Source organism: Dermacentor variabilis, chromosome 8 (genome assembly GCF_050947875.1).
Source record: "Dermacentor variabilis isolate Ectoservices chromosome 8, ASM5094787v1, whole genome shotgun sequence".
NCBI lineage: Eukaryota > Metazoa > Arthropoda > Arachnida > Ixodida > Ixodidae > Dermacentor > Dermacentor variabilis.
The window spans coordinates 45,102,030-45,121,475 of record NC_134575.1 but is presented as its reverse complement, the minus strand read 5'-3'; the positions used below and the strand labels follow the sequence as shown (position 1 = coordinate 45,121,475).

At 43.1% G+C, this 19,446-nt stretch overlaps 1 protein-coding gene across 1 annotated transcript in view; it reads right to left on the bottom strand.

The window, feature by feature from the left end:
- The window catches only part of LOC142590176 (DNA-dependent protein kinase catalytic subunit-like), a 202,163-nt gene that overhangs the window by 106,340 nt on the left and 76,377 nt on the right, over positions 1–19,446 (bottom strand). The window contains exons 36-46 of the mRNA XM_075702071.1: positions 17,798–17,999; positions 15,881–16,300; positions 14,384–14,571; positions 10,580–10,715; positions 9,430–9,519; positions 6,460–6,527; positions 4,683–4,785; positions 3,550–3,680; positions 2,903–3,110; positions 1,996–2,171; positions 665–839 (exon numbers count right to left, since the gene is read on the bottom strand). Coding sequence (XP_075558186.1) covers positions 665–839; positions 1,996–2,171; positions 2,903–3,110; positions 3,550–3,680; positions 4,683–4,785; positions 6,460–6,527; positions 9,430–9,519; positions 10,580–10,715; positions 14,384–14,571; positions 15,881–16,300; positions 17,798–17,999 — 1,897 coding nt within the window. The remainder of the gene's footprint in view (positions 1–664; positions 840–1,995; positions 2,172–2,902; positions 3,111–3,549; positions 3,681–4,682; positions 4,786–6,459; positions 6,528–9,429; positions 9,520–10,579; positions 10,716–14,383; positions 14,572–15,880; positions 16,301–17,797; positions 18,000–19,446) is intronic.

The window sequence follows — 19,446 nt, the reverse complement described above, 5'->3', positions numbered from 1 at the left end:
ATATGCTGAATATTTTTCTTGTTTTCAAGCTTTTAATAACTGCTGCACGCACAAGAAGGCAACAGTGGAAGCTGAATTAATCTAAGCAGCCTGCTTTCGCATTCAAACAAAGCGACTTTTCCTTCCTTAGCAATGTATGGCTTCTTGCTGGGACTTTCCGGTGTGTTCGAATTAAGCTGAAGATCTAATTAACTTGGGTCGAATTAGCACAAGGCAACTGTAGTGAATTCAAAGTTAGAATCTTTATTATTTCTGGCAACCTACACACTGATTTATTCATATAAGAAGCCTCATGCCTCAATAAACCAGAAATTCACATTAGTTGTGGAAACCGTGTTCCATAAACTTTTGTGGTCGAATGTACATATTTGCAGGCGTATATATGTAACTGAAGAATAAAGGGATAAAGTTAAGAGTAAAAAATAAAGAAAAAACACGAAAAAAAAAACAAGTAGTCTTGTAAGCAAGGTAGTGTGCATATATCAACATTACAGAAGTCTGAAAGTTACACAAAAGAGTGAATCAATTCTGTGAAAATCTGCAAGGTGGAGAAAGGTGGCAAAGATTTGTCGTCCACCTGAACATTGCGACGCGAGTGCGAAGTATAAACCCGCATGGGTTCCTCAGACAGAAGGCTTCACAAGTTGCAAGTTGACCTACTCACCTTCTCGGGCTTTTCTTGGAAGAGAAAGACGTCGTAAAACTGAGCTTCGACCTGCGTGCACGAGACCACACTAGCGATCACATTGTACGCTGCGCACCGCAGGTGGCGCCACAGGCCCGCATCCGCTTCGCTGCTGCCGAGCTCGCCCCTTTCCTTCTTGAGCACGTTTGTGTGTCTGGAATAATGAGAAGGCATGCATGAAAGTATAGTGAGACCTCAATAAAATGAACACAGATACAAGAAATGAACTGTAGAATACAACAACGTAAATTTAAAACCTGGCTGGACCTGCTATTCATGTGGAATTTTTGGAGCTGTAACAAGACATAAAATGCAAGCTTCAACAAATTATTGGTTACAGCTTAGTGAGCATTTGTCTAATGCACCTCACGATATGTACTCTGGTAGCAAAATAGTGAAACCTCAGAAAGAGCAACTTGCGACACGCTTTTCACATATTACAAGCACACACATGCGTGCTTTGGCCTGTGGCTTGGCTTGGATGGACTGCAGGCTGCGAGTCAGCCTGTTAATTAATAACTTACAGTGCGAAAGTAGTACACAGGACAAGGTTACCACTGATGAGGACAAGCACTAAGATAATTTTGTCATGTAATCTTGTCCTGTGCCCTGCTTTCACACTGTAAACATTGTGCCATAAAGCGAGGATTACTAACTAGCCCAATCTACCATCCTTCTGGGCCTGTTGATCCCGCGTGATCACATTGGGCCTCTTTGATTTGTCCTCCCGGACTGTCCAGGACTGCCCGAGACACTGCATATGTGACGCTCTTTGGCTGAAAGCACCGGCTTGGGTAGCGCTGCACTGTCAGGGACGGATAACCGAACAGGCCCACTGATCTCACCACTGCCGCTGCCATGGCAAAACTTCAGACGGTTGACACCTCAGTGACTTGTGGCACTGATATTTGGCGTCACACTTGTACTTCGTTCGGTTAGACCTTCTGGGGAGCTTTTCGTTTATATGAGCATGTGCTTTTACAGGAAATATCACATATAACGAAAGTACTTAAGTGTCTGATGAGATTTCATTATAACTTGCTTTGGGGGGACTGTATTACAACCCTTGAACGCTACATTTACCTCAAAAAAGGTTATAGAACAGGGCCCATATTCACAAAAAGGCCTTGCGCTACAATTGTTTGTTGGAGAAAATTTAAGCCAATCATGATGTTAGACATACTATAAGCAAAGGCAGCTGGCCAGTGGCAAAGAGCACATGCAAAAGAAGAGTTTTGTGATTTCCGTCCCAGGCGCTCATAAAAAATGACGAGCTTTAATACAGTGCCTATAGCGGTGAGAACACTTACTTGGTGACTTCCTTGGTGAGCTCGTTCCCAACCGCGGTGGCAACTCCCCTGGTGCGGCAGAAGGCATTGTTGATAGCCGACTGCTTTCCAGAGACATCGTCCTTGTGTGAGCAAGAGTAGAGGACTTCGAGACAGGACAGTGCCACGACCTTGCTGGCCAACTCCCACTCGGAGCCCTGTGCAAAGCCATGGTTAATGCATTACCTTCTTCGGCATTCTGTATGACCTTGAGATTGCACCTGGTTTACTACCCTGAACTGGGGGAGGGCAAAGCAGGAGCATAAGGGCGAGAAGAAGGCACTAAGAGCTTAAAAAAGAAATAAGTTCTGGATGTGCTGAATTTAAAACAATGCAGCTAGATTGTACTCCATTTTGTACATAGCATACAACACTATGAAGGCTAACAAGACTTCCCTCCCTGCTCACATTTACAACCGAAATTAGGTGCGTCACACGACAGAAAGATATAGGTCTGCGTCATGTAATTCCGTGTGTCATTAAGCCTCACATTTTAATATGGCAATACATGAAATATTTATCACACTGTAGGCATTGCGGTTCTGAACCCATTTACTACCGAATGAGCTAAAGTGACATACTTCAGCAACCAGTAGCCATAGTGCACTGCTAGCGCTTGCGACCAGAACCTAGTGTGTCACTACTAGAAGCATAAAGGTACACAAATAGGTAATTTGATGTAACCTTATGCCTACATGTTGCGGTTGTAATAGTTCACATAATTAGTTCCATAGAAAACACTGCAGATCAAGAACACCTGCACTGCAAAACACGTGGAGTAAGACTTCTACGACCACATTATTTGTGTAGCCTCTACAGCATTGCCTGCCAAGTATGAAACAGAGAAGTCATAATGGCTTTTTTCTCTCCACAAAAAATATGGTCATACCGATCGTATCTTTGATGCGACAGTGTCCACAATGGCAGCAACATTGTCGACAAAGAACTGTCGCAAGGAAGACTTGGAGCTGTGCCTCAGGAGTTGAGGCAGGAGCTTGGACGCGATAGAGAGCCTCGCCGATGTTGGGAGGCCGCGCAGAGTGGCGGCACATTTGTAGGCTGTGGCGAGCAGCTGCTGTTGCTTTGCCTCGGAACACCTGTAAAGTTGAGAGATGAGACTTGTCGCAGAGACAGTGGTAGCTGACGCTTGTTAAGGGAAGAAACAAAGGTCAGAGAAAATTTCTCTATGGAATACATCTGCTATGCTGCTACCTTGGCCCTCACAATGAGTAAAAGCATAGGAGGAAACAGAGCGAGCTGGAGGGATAATGCTGCAATGTACTGCTCCCATCTGAACACCTTCAGCATCCCAACATCCCAACACAGTAGAAACGAAACCAAAACTGGCTGTAGAATGGTTATTATATTAAATTATTTAGGGCGCACTGAGGATTGCTAGTATATTTTTTTTCTAGGGTTTAGAGATTTAGGACCTTCATGTAATGAAAAAGTATGAAGTCGAAAATATTGTGTTAGTAATGCTCCAACGGAAAAGTTTTAACAGACAACTATTTGGCGAATGAAGAGGTTACATACTTTGGCATGGTGCGGCGCAGAGAAAGCAGCACTTCATGCTCGAGGAAGTGTCTCTTGTCCTCGCGGTAAAGCACGCGGAGCAGGAGTTCGAGGAGCACGGTGCTCCCAGTGCTCTCGAGGCCAGCCAGCAGCTGCGCAGGAATGTGACAAATCACTCTTCCATACAACCAAGTCGAAGTGTAAACCCTGTATAAGAAGCAGTGTCTGAACAGATAGCGGCAACATTTATGCAACCTTGGGAGATATGAGAGATCTCAATGCACTGTAGTGTACCAAGTGTTGCAGCAAATGCTGCGACTCTAAAGAACAGTGCAGCAGAGATAATAAAATTCCAATTGTGCAATTGACAACAGGTGCTCAAAGGTAATTAATCAGAATGCTAATTGGTGAATTTTGGATATTCACAGCAATTACTGCATTTTCATTTACGCCCGATGGAGTGAATGACGTGACACACACACACACAAAAAGAACCTTATCTCTACTGCACCATTTTTAAGAATTGCTGAAAAGATTTTTTACCATATGTGCTGACTCGTGAACATTAATAATCACAAAAAATCCGTGCAGGCACTACTAGGTAACAGAAGGAAGAAGGAGGAGAAGAAATAACACCATATTTTTAATACCTGCCCTGAGCACAAGCCTACTGTGGGATAGATATGCATGTTATTAATAATTATTTATCTTCAGACACAGCACACCTGCAGCAGCAATCTTGGAGCAGCAGAGACTGACAAACGGATTGTTTTTACACCACAGTGACTTCTGCCAACTTTTCTGTTTCTGATTTGGTCAGTCTCAGGAACTTGTCCTAGTACACTTAGTCGAAGCAAGCGCCCTGTGTATGGTGTCTTCTGTTGCCACAAGAGGGCCACACAGGTACCATCACGATTTCTTCTTATTTGCATATTATTTTTGTGCAATCCTGTGCTTCTGTCTCATGCTTTTGAAACATTTTTGTGAAAAGAACTTACTTTTCGTAAATCAAGTTGGTGCAACATTTGTAAAATCGCACAAGCCCATATTTGTGAACATCATGAAAAATTCGGGAGAGTTGGTAGGTGGGCTGTTGGATTTACAGTTTAGTCAAACAACAAAATGCTCACTTGCGATGCTCAATCAAACTTCACCTTGCGCATTGCCTGGGTGTAGGACAGCAGCTCGGGCGCACCGGGAAGCAACTTGGACACCTCCATGGGAAAATGCTGCAGCACCATGTTCTCCAGGGCATCCCTGTTCACAAGCAGCGGTGTTTTGCAGGCAACCAAACAGTTCGAGAGATTGGGCTCAGCCTGGCAGAACTGTTACAAGCGTCCTCAGAAACGCTGCGGTGCGGTCGTTCCTGTCAAACCCACAGTTTCTAATAATTAGAGGAGGGAGACTAAAGTCCAGACAACCCACGGGAGGAGTTGGTTCTCTCATGCAGGCCTCAAACACTTTCCCGTATTATTCTACCATACATGCCTGCCCCAGACCCACACTGTAGGATGAGCTTGAGTAAATTGCGCAACCAAAGTCTGGTAACGCTGGCACTTTTGCATCGCGCCCTCATCAGAATGCATCTGCAGGGGCGAGGAATCATACCCGCAACCCCGTATTCAGTAGTGCAAGGCCATAACCACTGAGTTACCATGGCAAGTCAAGTCAATACAGATACAACAATACAATACTGAGCTACCATTGGCTCAAGTCAATACATATCCAACTCAATACAGATAAAGCTCAATGCAGGTTGAGTGTTGCTGCATTGAGATTTCACGCATGCTAAGTAGTACTACACTTCAACCTCGCTGTACTCTCGCAAGTTTTGCGTTTCGAACATGACCGAAGTGTCCAAAGCAGACAGAACGAGGTCAAAATTGTTTCTCACGGCGTTATTATTACCCAGTGCTTATCATTTAATGCCACCACCTTTCGTACAATAACAGGCACGAGCAGACATTTCAAGGCTTGCTGTCGTCCTCCTGGTTTATTCACGGCTGTACCTCCCGTTACATGATTGGCAGGCGATACTCTCCTGCTACACCCTTGGGCCTTGAAGGTATTGAAATAAATAAATAAATAAATAAATAAATAAATAAATAAATAAATAGCGTGGTCATTGAAGTGTCACTCTGTGCACAGTTTCGCAGCGCAGTTGTTTTTGATGCGCGATACTTTCTACGGAATAACTACTTTGTATATTGCAACTACTATAACTTGTGGACGCTAGCGATTATGTCAAACTACGAATTATTGGTGCACATTTGTGCTTCCAGTATGCAACAAACTATATTTCGGTCGCAGAAACATGCGGTTCCGCTTGTTTGGCATTAAATAGGTTACAATCTGCGGTGCCTTCCAAGTAATAATTACTTCACATTTTGAGGCACAGAAATGTGAGGCTTGAGGTCACCTAGCACGACACGCCACATGCCTGTACCTTTCGTTCACATGCAATGTGAACGAAAGGTACAGAATAGCTGAGAATACAAGCTGTGAAAGAAGTATCTCTAAACCTTCATTGTATTGATTGCTACACGTGAAACAGAGAGTGATCTGTGGGGTTTCGCGTACCAAGGCAACAGTGGGGCTGACAGGTACCATAGCGTGGGATCAATTTCGAACCATTGGGGCTTTTCAACATGCCCTCCAAAAGCGCAGTTTGTCACCGTTTATACATTTCTACATCCCTATCAAACTGTTGCTGCAGCCACCTGATACAAAACCTGCGACGCTGTGCTTGGAAGCAGCAGAATGTCATCACCACTAACTCACAGTAGCGGGTTATGCTGCTTTGTGACAATAGGTACAATGCATTTACCACCATTGTTCTGTTGCGCGATTTGACCTTGGCGCGCGAGGTTTGACATGAGCCTGGTTCCATGAACAGTAATGCGAAGGAAAATATTTCACCGCAAGTCTTACCTGAGCTTGTCACAGGATTCTTGACGTGTGTCGGTTGCAAACGCTGGAAGCAAGCCCAGTGCGAGGACCTGATAAAGAACCAAGTGCATTAGAAATGAAAATCTCCACATTAACGTGAAGTTTTAAGGCTTGGAATTACAGAAAAGGCTATAAACTGAAGACTAGTGCTACTTTCCTGAAGATGAGGTACAGTTAGCTTAAAAAGTTTATGGGGCATGCATTTCCCCTCCCCCAAATTTTTTTCCTGTAGCCAAAAGAAAATAGCCTTTTCCCTGCAGCCAGTAAAGTAGCGCATTGTCTTGGTCATTTTCAGATGCCGGGCTGCAGAAATAGATTCTTCCAAGATCTCGTGCCCCGTGAAACGTAGATGAAGACTATACATTGATCGGGGCATGACTTTTGTTCAAGTCATAAGAAAGCCAGGTGGCCTAAGTCTAGCCCAAATGCACCAAAAAATTAAACAAAAACCAATTTCACAAGTTGGATTGATCTCACTGATAGACTGACACTGTTTGACGCCCGAATGCAGCACTGAAGCTATGAGAAATGCCGTAATCAGGGGTGTACCCGATAAATTTTTACTGAATAGATGCCTTTAATGTGTACCTGAATCTAATTTAAGATCACATGATTTTTGACACTCTAGTCTGCGGAAATGCGGCAACGACTGCGAGTCGAACGTGCAACCTTGTGCTCCGCAGCAGAACGCCATAGCCGCGGAGCTAGCGCGGCAGGTAACCTTGATCTCAAGCACACCTTCAACTGACAGCAGTGTTTTCGGCGCCTCACCAACACTGCCTGTTTTAATGCAATTAGTGTTTTTAGGATACTTCAGGTGATTTTTGGTATTGGTCCATGCCCGGATCTAACCATTTTCGTTTCCTTTCACGCCAATTTGGGTCACTTGGTGTGCACCACTGGGCATGTGCTGCTTTTCATAATAATCCTCATAACATGTAAAACATATTACTAATGTTACTAGGGGTGTGTCTTAACACTCGAGTATCACCGAATCGAATCAAATGGTGGAAGTTCAAATTGAATATCTACTATTTGATTTCCTGAATATTCATTACATTTGATGCAAAGAACGGCGCAGTGCCACCTGTTGCATGCGCCACAGAGCCCCTCGTGCTTGATGCCACGCAAGTGAGAGCCTCACTTCATCGCTTTCAACGCAAAAGGAGCGGCAAACGTGCCGCGGACCATGTGCTCCCTGACGCGGTCGCGGACTTTGTGGGAGCACTTCTGCACTGTAAACACCCTGCGTTCCCTGATGTCAGCCTGATGCGGCGATCGCACACAGAGCGCCTGGATGTCTGAATTTGCAGAGCGGCAGCGCATCGGCCGGGGCCACCTCTGTAGGTATGACAACGTGACGTGGACAGAGAAAATGGCAACAACAGCATTGTGTCTTTCGAAAAGTGTGACAAAACGTTCAGAGACTGGGCTGATCAGCCACTGGAAGGCATGCAGATCATGTTGGATAAACTGTGACAAATCTAACGCTGCTTCAACAGCTGTAAATCTAACCCATACGCTTGACCTTGGGACCGATCACTGACGAGCCATCCATATGAATGTACCCGCAGCAAGCATTACACAAAGGCTTGAGGCCGTTTACCACATCAAACAGTGGCAAATTTTCATCACGGCCATAATGTCTAGGCCATTAGGCTCAATCAGGCATCGGCAACTAAAGATACGGTTTGGTGATGGATCGACGCAGATGTATTTGCAGAAGCAACGCGACACTCAGAAAGTGAACTGCCTCCTAAACAAAAGCAAGAGTACAGGATGGCAACAAAGTTGTTAACGGCCACCATCTTAGTAACATGCTGTATGGCAACCTCTCATTTCCGACGCTGTTCGTAAATGCACATCAGCCACTTTTTTGTAGCTTTGAGCAACTCCTGACAAAACTAGCTTTGAATTTACATGGTGAATGTGAAAGTTAGATCTGATAAGTGCACTGACTGCCGAGCTGCATAAATTTGTATGCAGTGAATGCAGGGAAAGGGGTGGGGAGGAGTGGCGCGCAAACTTGTCGTGGCCCTCCCAATTTCACAATCCTGCTCTTTATCGTCAGCACCAACTGCGGTCGACCTGCACAGCACCAACGATGGCCATGCAAAAGCAGTGACTGAGTCACGTCACATGCAGTCTGTGCTTTAGTCTACCGTGCAGATTGACCCATCTGCCATAACGATGTAAAAATCCATCTGTTTTTCAAAGGAAAACTGGAAAACAAAACTTTCTATGAATTAAAGAAGTAGCATAAAACACACGTCCGCTATTAAACTGTAATCCTCATACAGTGCAACATAACGTCCCTAATCCTTTAGCTTCAGAGGGAAAAAAAGCATTTGACTCTGTTCAACAAACATTTAGAAAATAATAATAATAATAATAAAAATAAATAAATAAATAAATAAATAAATAAATAAATAAATAAAAAGATGTTGTACTATACTAGAATATACCAAAACTGAGCTGTAATCAGTACTGGCATACTAATGTGGTGTTCCCTTTAAGAGTAGACCGTACTGTATATCTTGATTTTCATGTACCAAAGTTACTGCTAGCTTGCTGCATTCTTGTTATGCTAAGCTAAGAGACTTCCGAGAATGTGCAGCACCATGTTTTTTTGCTGAAGATCTGTAAGCATTAAACTTTGCAGTAGGTTTTTTTATATTCCATTTGATACTTGGCTTTCTTTTTTTGATTTGATTTCATGTTCAATTTGAAATCTACTATTTGGAATTCACACACGGCAACCAATTACACGCCTATCGTAAGATAAATTGCTAATCATATTAGTGTCTCCAATCATCCTCGAAGTACAGATGCTACAACAATTTTTTTTAAGCTATTAAGCACTGGCACATCATTGATTATGGCGCCTGGATTAAAGAACTCTCTATGACGTGTGCAGCTGCAACTCTATGACACAGGTGTTAAAGAGACTACCTTGTCAACAAGAGCAGCTCCTGGTCGCTCCAACAGCTTGAGAAGAAGTGCAAACAGGGTTTCAAAGTGGGGGCTCTTTGGTATTGCTATCTGTTGGCAGAAAATGCAAAAAAGGAGGAGAGAGAACATTCAGGACTAAAGCATGTACTGGACTAAATGAACATTCTGGACTAAAGCATGGACTAAAGATAACAGGACCAGTAAAGCTATCTACCTTACCAGACTTCCTCAACTATGAAACTGTTTGCAGTTGAGATTACAATTCTCACAATATAGTAGACCTTCCGAGGAAGTTTGTTAAGCCGAATCGTTGGATAAGAGGGACATTCTGTGAGTTCATCATTAATAAAAACAGCTGGGGAAGTCGGTATTTGTTCACTCTCGTAAAGTCCGCTAGAAGGAGAATGGACCAAAAGGAAGAATCTGTGTTTGGTAGTTCACTGCAGACTTAGTGCACTTCAGTTTAAGCTGAGCTCCTGATAAAGTCGAAAGATTTCCAGCCACTCCAAGTTTGTCAGAGAGAATTCTGAATGGCCCATTCAACATACGGCATGCTGATTTGAGAGACTGTACAGAAGAAAAGTGGATAATTGTAAGTCAAGCATCCACTGCTTACAGTGACAAAGACAAATGTCTAGCCAGTACAGGCAGACTATTATGAATCCAACCTTTTTTGTTGTTCAGAAGCGATCGGGATGCCTTTGTGCTTTTCACATACACCCATTTATTTTTGTACGTATGGTAGCATTTCATATCAACAAATGATTCATTGAGAGTCGTGTTTGTACTTCCTTCTGTCTTCGTCTCAGTAGCCCTGCTGCTATACAATGAGAGACATAGGTTTAGCGACACCTATAGATGGCTGTCGCAACAACAAATTTTATATGCACACTAGATAAACAAGTAATTTCTGGGCACCCTCACATGTTAGAAAATGGTGCTTCCCTGGCCCGAAAGTAGACAGGATACCGTAAAACAAACTTGCAGAAGATAAAGGGAATGCAAATCGCTGCACTACAAATGGTCATGAAGCTCTGCCAAAAGAGGTGCAAAAACAAAGAAAAAAAGAAAATGGATACAAGCAGTATATTTCTGAGCGGTAAGAATTTTCATAGCACAACGTGACATCCAGAGCGTAATTTCCACCTACCTCAGGACTCGCATGCACAAGCTTTTCTAAAACCAGGACTGCAGAGTTGACGGCCGTTTGAGGAGAGTCGTCCTTGAAAAAGCAAGCAAGCGAGGGCCAGTGTTTCATCACTTCGGATGACAATGTCGAACCGTACCTGTAATTAAAGATGACATGAGGAAAGAACAACGGCAACAAAGGTGACAGCAGCAGAATGGCAATAGCATCCTCAAGCACAGATGGTGGTTGACTGCTGGGCTGTCACATCCCAAAGTAATGTCTGAGCCACAAATCGCTGTAGAAGAAGGCTCCAGATGAAAAACTAAGTTAAATATAGTTCATTAAACCATGTTTAATTAAGTAATGTTATGTAATTATTAATTAATTACAGTTGCAAGGCAACACCGGCAATATGCACAGATACACTGCGTTCGAGCTGGTTTCAGATGAATTTCGACAATGTGCATCTTTAATGTGCATCCAAGGTGTGGTAGACAAGCATTTTTAAATTCTGTGTACATCAGCATGCAGCCACAACCACTGGGAATGGAACTCACGATATCGTGTTGAGCAGCAGATTGCCATAGCCGCTGAGCCTTTGCAATGGGTATCCATGCACATAACCAATGCACATGACTGCGCATTGTTCAAACCTCTATAAAAGCAACTGGCCGTAATATTTCACCAGAAAACAAAGTTAGAGAAATATGGTTAAAACACTGATATAATGAAGACAGCAAAATAAGCATGGTACTTTGTTGTATGCATTTAAATTTCGTTATACAGTACACATCTGCAAATTCAACTTTAGTTAATTAAATTTTTTGGTTACTTTAATCCTGGACAAAGGTGTCGACCCCTTTGGTGGCAGCGTCTGTCATAGCAGAGCTTAGGGGACAGTGAAACACATCATCACTCATCGATATTGGCCATTTTTCGGCCCACCCTAGGATGAAGTTCAAGCAATGAACCATAGCTCACAATGTTTGATTACGGTATTTACAGTGATTCTAACATGGCTCTTTCTTTTAGAAAATTGGGACGAAAGTTGCAGTGCAATCGGGCACAAAACCAAAACCACTTTTGCAACGTTTACTTGCTTTACCGCACAACACAAATGTATTGTGGCGAAGTTGAATTTTTAAAAAGAAACATGTTAGGTGAAGCTGACTTTAGGAAACTGGCCGCCGTTCTGCAACAATCTTTACAGTTCTGCAGTGTTTAGGAGCTTTATTGTCATTCCTACGCTAGTTTAATGCTTCGGACACATAGAAAATGTTCGCACATTTGATTAGGGGGTGTGTTAGAATCAGGCAAATATTCCCAAATGAATCAGCATTGTGTTTTCACGTTTTTTCTACAACTTGCTTATTTTGAGCAGCTGGATAATTCGATCAATTTCATGTCCTCTCAGTATCGAATTAACAGAAGTCGACTTGTATTGAAATTCAACCTTTTGTGCAAATAAGTAGTCACCTACAGATTTTTCTTAAATGGAAGAGGCTGCAAAATTTTACACATTAACAAACAGAAAAACAAATTTCAATTAGAAAAAGAATTCATTTTCTTGAATGTGAGAGTTGGCTACGAAATATACTGTTTCATGCCAAGTTGATGATATTGTTACGGTGGAAAAAGAGGACAAAGTTGACGATGGTGAAGACGACGAAGTGGCAACAGCCTCTCGGGATTCTGGGCCGCTGTATATATACGCGTCATGTAAATAAATTGTTTAAATAGTTTTATACCAGTGACAATATCTTCACATCCACCGCTGAAATGCAGCCAGCCACGCTTTTGCATCCACTCCGCCCCCACAGCTGACAGTGTTGTCCGCAGTGGGACAACGCTATCATAGAAAGCGCCGGCATTGGATAGCGAATGCTTTGTTTCGCTCTAATTTCAATGCATCCCCGAAACTAGAGATTATGCCATCACCAGTTCTAAATGTGTGGGGAAGACAGTGAATATGATAGCATGCAATCTTGGCCCGTCCGCTCTTTGCACACACGGCAGATTACCTTTAAAACGGGGTGCGTAGGCTGCACATGCTCTCAGCGGCACTGACAGCCATGCACAGCCATAGCCGTGCTAGAAAAAGAGATGCGCACCAACTTGCCCCCCTCCCCTTTCACCTTGCTTGTGTGGGAAAACGACGCTCATGCAACCACCATCCTTCCCAGCTCACCCTCACCTGCTTTCACTCGCACCCACCATACCATCGTTGGGTGCGATAGGATCTTGTCGCAGCTAGACTTAATATGAAAAAGGATGCTACTGCATTCCGGTGGTCACTCTTGGTTAGCGCGGTGTATAATTTGGGAGGTGCATTTGCAAGCAGCTGCTTGTAATTAGACCATTTGACCACCTGTGTCCATGGAAGCTTCCACTTATCGTCCCGGTATTCCTTTGAGATGGCAGTAAAATTTTGTTATATTGAAAGTGTGTATAAACACACTTGATTATACTGAGGTTTTAAATACATGGTGTTCTATGGGCAAGAAGTTATAAAATGCTAAGTATTTCATTACATACAGAACTTCATTATACTGAAGTTAGTTGTATTGAGGTCTGGCTGTAACTTTGGTATCTTCAACTGCCACCATTTTCAAATTGGTAATTGTGGCTGGCAATTGTATGCAGATTTTACTGTGTGAGAATTTTGCCTTCAGCTGCAGCTTCATGGCAAGGCGCACTTCATTGTGAAACCATAGCTGAGGGCAAAAATTTGTGTATGGTCCACACCCTCAACTCTGTACTTAACCCTTTGAGGGTCAATGACGTAAATATACGGCGCCGCGAACGAGTCCGAAAATGGTTGATGCCGTATATTTACGGGGCCGTCTGTATGTTTAAAAAGCGTGCCCATTTCCCAACTTTTTTTTTTCTGTCATGTGCTGCCACTATGTGGAAATACAGGGAATTTCTTTCGTGTGCCTCCCTCCCTCGGTTTTCTTTGCATGGTTTGTTTTAGCGCTAGTTTGCTCCCACGCATCTATATAGCGCCGCCCGCGCATTGGCACACGAGCGGTTGGGTGGCAGTTCGGGTTTTGTTTTCGCGGGCGGTTTCGGCTTCTTGCGCTTGCAAAACTAATGGCTATCTCGTTACTAATCGCTCAAAGGGCGACCGCCTCTTTCTCACTCGTTCAGTGCTCACAGGGGTGCAAATAGGAAGGATGCCGCAGTGCATGCGTTTCAGCTGTTTTTTTTTTTTTAGGCTCACGAAAACTAATTGCCTCTGGTTGGCAGTAAGATGAAGATTAGCGGACATCTGTCAGACGTTTTGCTTTTTTGACGGGCACACAACCACACAGTTTTCTTGAGTGCGTGCACCTACACAATTCGATTACACCATGGATGTACACATTAGATATTAGTGCAAGAGCAGGAACATTTGAGTCTTGCGAAATATTCTCGTGTGCGCATTTTCAAGGCCTTGAACTATGTGTATAAAAATGCATCAAATTTTTAATTCTTATAAGTTTATTTCCTTTTTTATTGTTGTTATTCATGAATGAAGAGTGCATATATACCAACGCAAAATATTTTTTTCTCACTTTACCGTCACCCTAGAAAAATTGCGTTGAATTTTTTTAACTAAGTCCCTAAGAAGAATTGAAATCTGCAATAAAATTATCGACCCTGGGCGGTTGCATGTGTCGAAAAAAATCTACCCTTAAAGGGTTACGATTCAGGAATTTTCTGGAATGGTATATAAGTACAAAGCTACAATTGATGCAAAAAAAGAAAGGAGAAAAGGAATGAAACATACTACTCCAAAGCTACACTTTACTAAATGCTAAGCTTGCAGTGCAGCATGCTTACAGTGAAACCAGTTGCTTGTCTTGGAGAACGTGGCTCAGGACTTGAGTCAGGTGAGCAGTAGCGCTACTGGTCAACTTGAGAGCTGCTGGCACAAATGTTCCTGCATTCTCAACAAAGTGCTGACATAACTGGTCCCCCATGACATTCCAAGCCCTTGTGGGTTCCAGGCTTTGAAGAATGCTGCTTGCCTGCACCAAAGAAATGGGAACTTAACATTTTTTTCTAAGTACTGCAGGCCCTACTCAGGCCCTTGCAGGCGTGGATACAAACAGAACAGTACACAAAATAATACACAATGGTTCGGGAACATTTTTACGGCCCTTGAGGAACGCGTCCCAGTAAAGTCGCCATAAAAAAACAGTGTCCAACGATTACGATACTCCCTAATGGGAAATTTGAGCACAGCTCGATAAGTGTTTTCCTTTCGCGATATAGTGAGTCAAAGTATTTGTGACCGAAATCACCGCACTGACTGGCAGCGGGCGAGTGCCGTCAGCGCCTTCGCAGAGGGAGGGGCAGTATTAGAACACTGGCATGATGAGCAACAACGGAGCCAGCTGTGGAAGAAGACGACAATGAATGCATGAGCAGTGGCAAGAGCGTGTTTGTGTCATTACGCTGAGAGGCATCGACGAGCAACCTGTAGTAGATGACGACAAATGTGCAAGCAGTGGCATGAGTGCATTTGTGCGGTTACACCGAGGGATGCCGATGCTCAAACCAGGAACGGGCATCTAAGAGCTGCGCTCTAAAAAAGTCACTATAAGTTACCTTGATAAAATCTCTAAATTACTTGGCAAAACACATATTGCTGGGCTAGCCTTCTTAAGATTCATGATACAAAGTGCACCGCAACTGACAAAGAAAGAAAACAACACACGCACAACAGCGATTTCTGAATGCAATGGCAATGAAGATCACTTACACAATAGTTTATGCGCAATACTTGAAATGAAATGATTCAACAAAACAATGTGGTTCAATAAGATAACACATGGTGGAATTTATTGGAAAATACATAAAAATTGCATATAAATATATACTAATACCATGTAGAATTAGTACAATGGGAATTATAAATTAGTAATGCCATTGACGAATGAGTCATAAAAGACCAATCCTCTGCTTCAGCAGGCAGTTTATTCCAATGAGAAATGGAACAAACTCCCACCAACAAGCTACAATGCAATACCACCTTGACTATCCCTTTTTTAAAGCTTTGTTTGGAAAGTACACTGGAATCTCACTACTGGCTGCATGGCCTTGCACTACATTGGATGCATACGTCTTTTGCATTTTACATTATGAAACTTAACGGGACATTATATACGAGCAATAAACTTTGCTTAAATAATAAATTACTGCTATTAAAGTATCGAGTGACAAATTAGTGCCACTAAATGTGCTCAGTAGTCCATATTGTCGGCCTTTGATAACTCACAACACAAACCACAAACTCGGGAGCACGCGGAATGGAGAAATGTGCGCCACACTCACACTGGCTCCTAGGGAAGTGGCCAGCTCCAGGAGGTGCCGGCAAAGGTCCTTGAAGAGGGGAGTCGGTGACACTGCCCGTTCTCCAAAAAACTCTGCCATGGCACAAACCGGGGCCATCGCTTTTTCCGGTCCCGCCTTCACAATCTTCAGCTCGGCCAATAGCCGGTACCCCGAGACGAGCCCCATGAGCTTCAATAAGTCGTTTTGCCATGGCTCCATGTCTTCATCCATGGGCTCAAGGTCGGCTTGCGAAAGGTCCAGGGTCTCGGAGGGATGACTGAGCTCGCTCAACTTCAGCTGCAGGACTTTCTCAAGCGTGCACTCGGGATGCTTTGCCAGAAAGTCGCCAAGCGCCAGGGAGAAACTGGATGACAGGAGGTCTGGAAAGGCGCTCGCTGCCTGCTTCAAGAATCCCAGCATCTGTTGCGTGGAATGACAATGCATGCGGGACGACTTAGCAGCCTATTATTGACTATTACTGTCTATTAAAAACTGAATGTGCACTCCGGGAGCATCAACTCTGTTCAAACGTAACAGCTCTGTAAATGTAGAGCAGCGAAAAATATAATGTAGCCTTCTGTGTGAGACATATACCGTCCTTTAGTCCTGTTGAGAATTGGACCTGATTCCATAGCATTAGACAACTGCAATAGTCATTGCAGTCATCAGCACAGTTAATTTTTCAGTGCTACACATTGCTGACTCTCAGGTAAAATTTATAGCTGACTGCATCAGCATACATGTAAATTTGTCCGGGAGACTCCTGAATTCTGACCAATCCTCCATATTGTACAGGCACGACTATAAATCGAGAAAAAGAAGAAAAAAAGAAAGAAGAAAGGAAAAGAAAGAAAGCACTAACTCCAACCCCATTGTGAAAAAAAGGGGGGGAGAAGAAAAAGAGAAACTGCATCATACAGTACAGCTGCATCGTAATTGGCGTTATGCACAAGGTAGCTAGACAAAGTAAATCCAAATGTAAGTTGTTTGTTTGTTGGCAGAGTACAGCTAACACAGTTCACATCAAATCAAAACCTGTGTTGAGGAGTGCATGTGAAGAAAGGGCCTCATGTGCGTTGCATAATGACTTCTCTTAAGTTATTTCTGCTGCTACACAGTTATGTTAAGCAGTGAAGCATATGCAAAATATCGTTGTGAAGCTTATTAAGAGCGGGAAAGGCCACTTGGGAAAGAGCCACTGCCATGGGGCCATGGTGCAAGTGCACTGTACATGGCATGTGTTCCTTAATTATGTGCATGCACCATCACCGGTCACAGTAAGAGTGCTGAGATGTCTAATAACTGTACTGGAAGCCATTAGGAGCTGTTTTCAAAGTTGTGGCAATTTGAGTTCGTTCTGCTTATCTTGCACAACCCCTCTTGAGACACATATGGGCATGTACTGTCTCTGATCCCAGCATGAGCACCAAAATATCTAGAAACTGTACTGGCATCCATTCTGACTTTATTGTGCCACCCCCCCCCCCCTCCAAATTTCTTGAATTTCAACGTTGCCAGGTTGGCAGCTATGCACCAGGGACAAAAAGGACTGTCAAATGTTTGAAAGACTTAAATCTGCTTTGCACTCAAGTTTTCTCAGGTGCTAGTGCCTTCACATAGCTGAGCATTTAAATTTGCTCTAGTAAAATTTCAACATAGAACACAGCCTTACTGAGGTACTACTTCAAAAGCGTGCTAATTTGGGCCAGTTAGAGCACAATCATTCAATCAAATAAAACAGTGCCTCCCGACGGGACAAAAAGCAGACGACACACATGGTCAACACACGCAGCATTCGTGTATATTTGTTTTCTTTTTGTCTCATTGAAAAGCACTGTTTCTGTTCATTACTTATTCTGACCGAGAAAACCAAAGATGCCCTGTTTAATATAAAAGACAAATGTGTCTTAGCAGCACCTCGTGTGGAAGCTGGTTTGCCACTTCAAGGTCGGCAAGGTCAAAGCCAGCCTCAGATGGCAGCAGAACGCAGACAACACAGCACTTCCAGAAGGCTTCGGTTTCCCAGAATGCATCAGCAACAGAAGACATGGAAGTTGGGGCGGTCTTCATCCAGACAGTCAGGAAGTTGAAGAGCCGCACGGTAAGGGAACATCTTGCCCTGAAAGTAAATGTGTTCCCTTCGAAGACATTCTTATGCTTTTACTGGTATGGTAGGTTTTAATAAAGTTTCTAGACAGAGTCGGCCAAAAACACACAAATGTCAAACTAAAATCATCCACCTTTACAATGAACCGATTGAGACCCGGAATATCCTTTGTTATAAAAGTCACATTGTTATATAGGTCACATTATTTAGAGCATGAAACAAGGCGAAAGAAGCATGCCGAAACAAATCAAGCTCTATTCTGACATTCTGATGTTTACATAAAAAAGGATTGGGTCTTAGATGAAATATTAAAAAAGGTCTTTATTCTTCGAGTCATGGAGCTGAGAACTTGCAGATGCATATACCTTTATGTGCTTATTTTCAAACATAATGTTCATTTTTGTTCATCTCACTTGGTTCGAACTTTATGCAAGTTTCCTTTACTTGATTTTCAGAAAAATTTGTGAAAACTTGCTTTATCAAATTTCACTAACAGGATATCAATGACTTCTGCATTGATACCTTGTTAAAGGGACCCTGAAACGGTTTTGGCAATTTTGTGCAAATGTACTGAGTCATTAGGGTATGTCTTTCTGATCACTAAGTGAACATTTAAGCGCTCTGCATAAAGCAAGTAATTTTTTATAACATTTTAAGAATGTGCGTCACTATCAATCGCAGTGGTGCCGCTCCCCTGTGTTTTCAGCCGGCCCCTACCTACTGATGCCAGCTGGGTGAGGTATGCGATTGGCTAACCAGGTAGCATCATTGATAATTTTTCCAACTTTACAGAGAACAAATGTTGTTCATAGTAGTTTTAATATTGGTTAATTTGTTTCCATATAAAGAAAGAAAAGAACAAGAAGAGAATACATAACACTTTATCGCTACACTGAAGCACTTCTGGCACACAGCAAGTGTTGTCTGCTTGTTTTACCACATTCTCTTTGATGACACGAGCTGCGCATTTAGTGCTGGTCTCAAGCTTTACTTTCATGAGCACTATGAATCGCCCTTGTTACACTGTGGGCTGCAAATTTAGCGATCGGCAACACGTCAAGCTGTGACATCATGTCCCTCTGCAAGGCAACATGCGAGCGGTTTGGCTGCAGCACATAGGGCTGTCGGTATCTGATCAGCGCCAGCATTTACGCGTTTGGGGCCATCACTTTACACCGGAGGATTACTACCACAATAAGAGAGTTTTAGCGTGATCGGTATTTTGCTAAACGAAAGTGCAAGTGGACTGGGCATGGTCGTTATAGTGTATGAGTGGAGGTGCAAACTCAAAAAGCCTGCATGGTACAGCCACCTGTTGGCACAAAGCTCAGCCAGACAAACACAGATAGCAGTAACCAAGTGTATTCTACTTTGCTGCAGGCACAAATTTTCGGCAGGAGCATAATTGTGAGCACATTGTCTTTTTAAATGTTAAAAATGTTTTACTTTTGGTTACAGC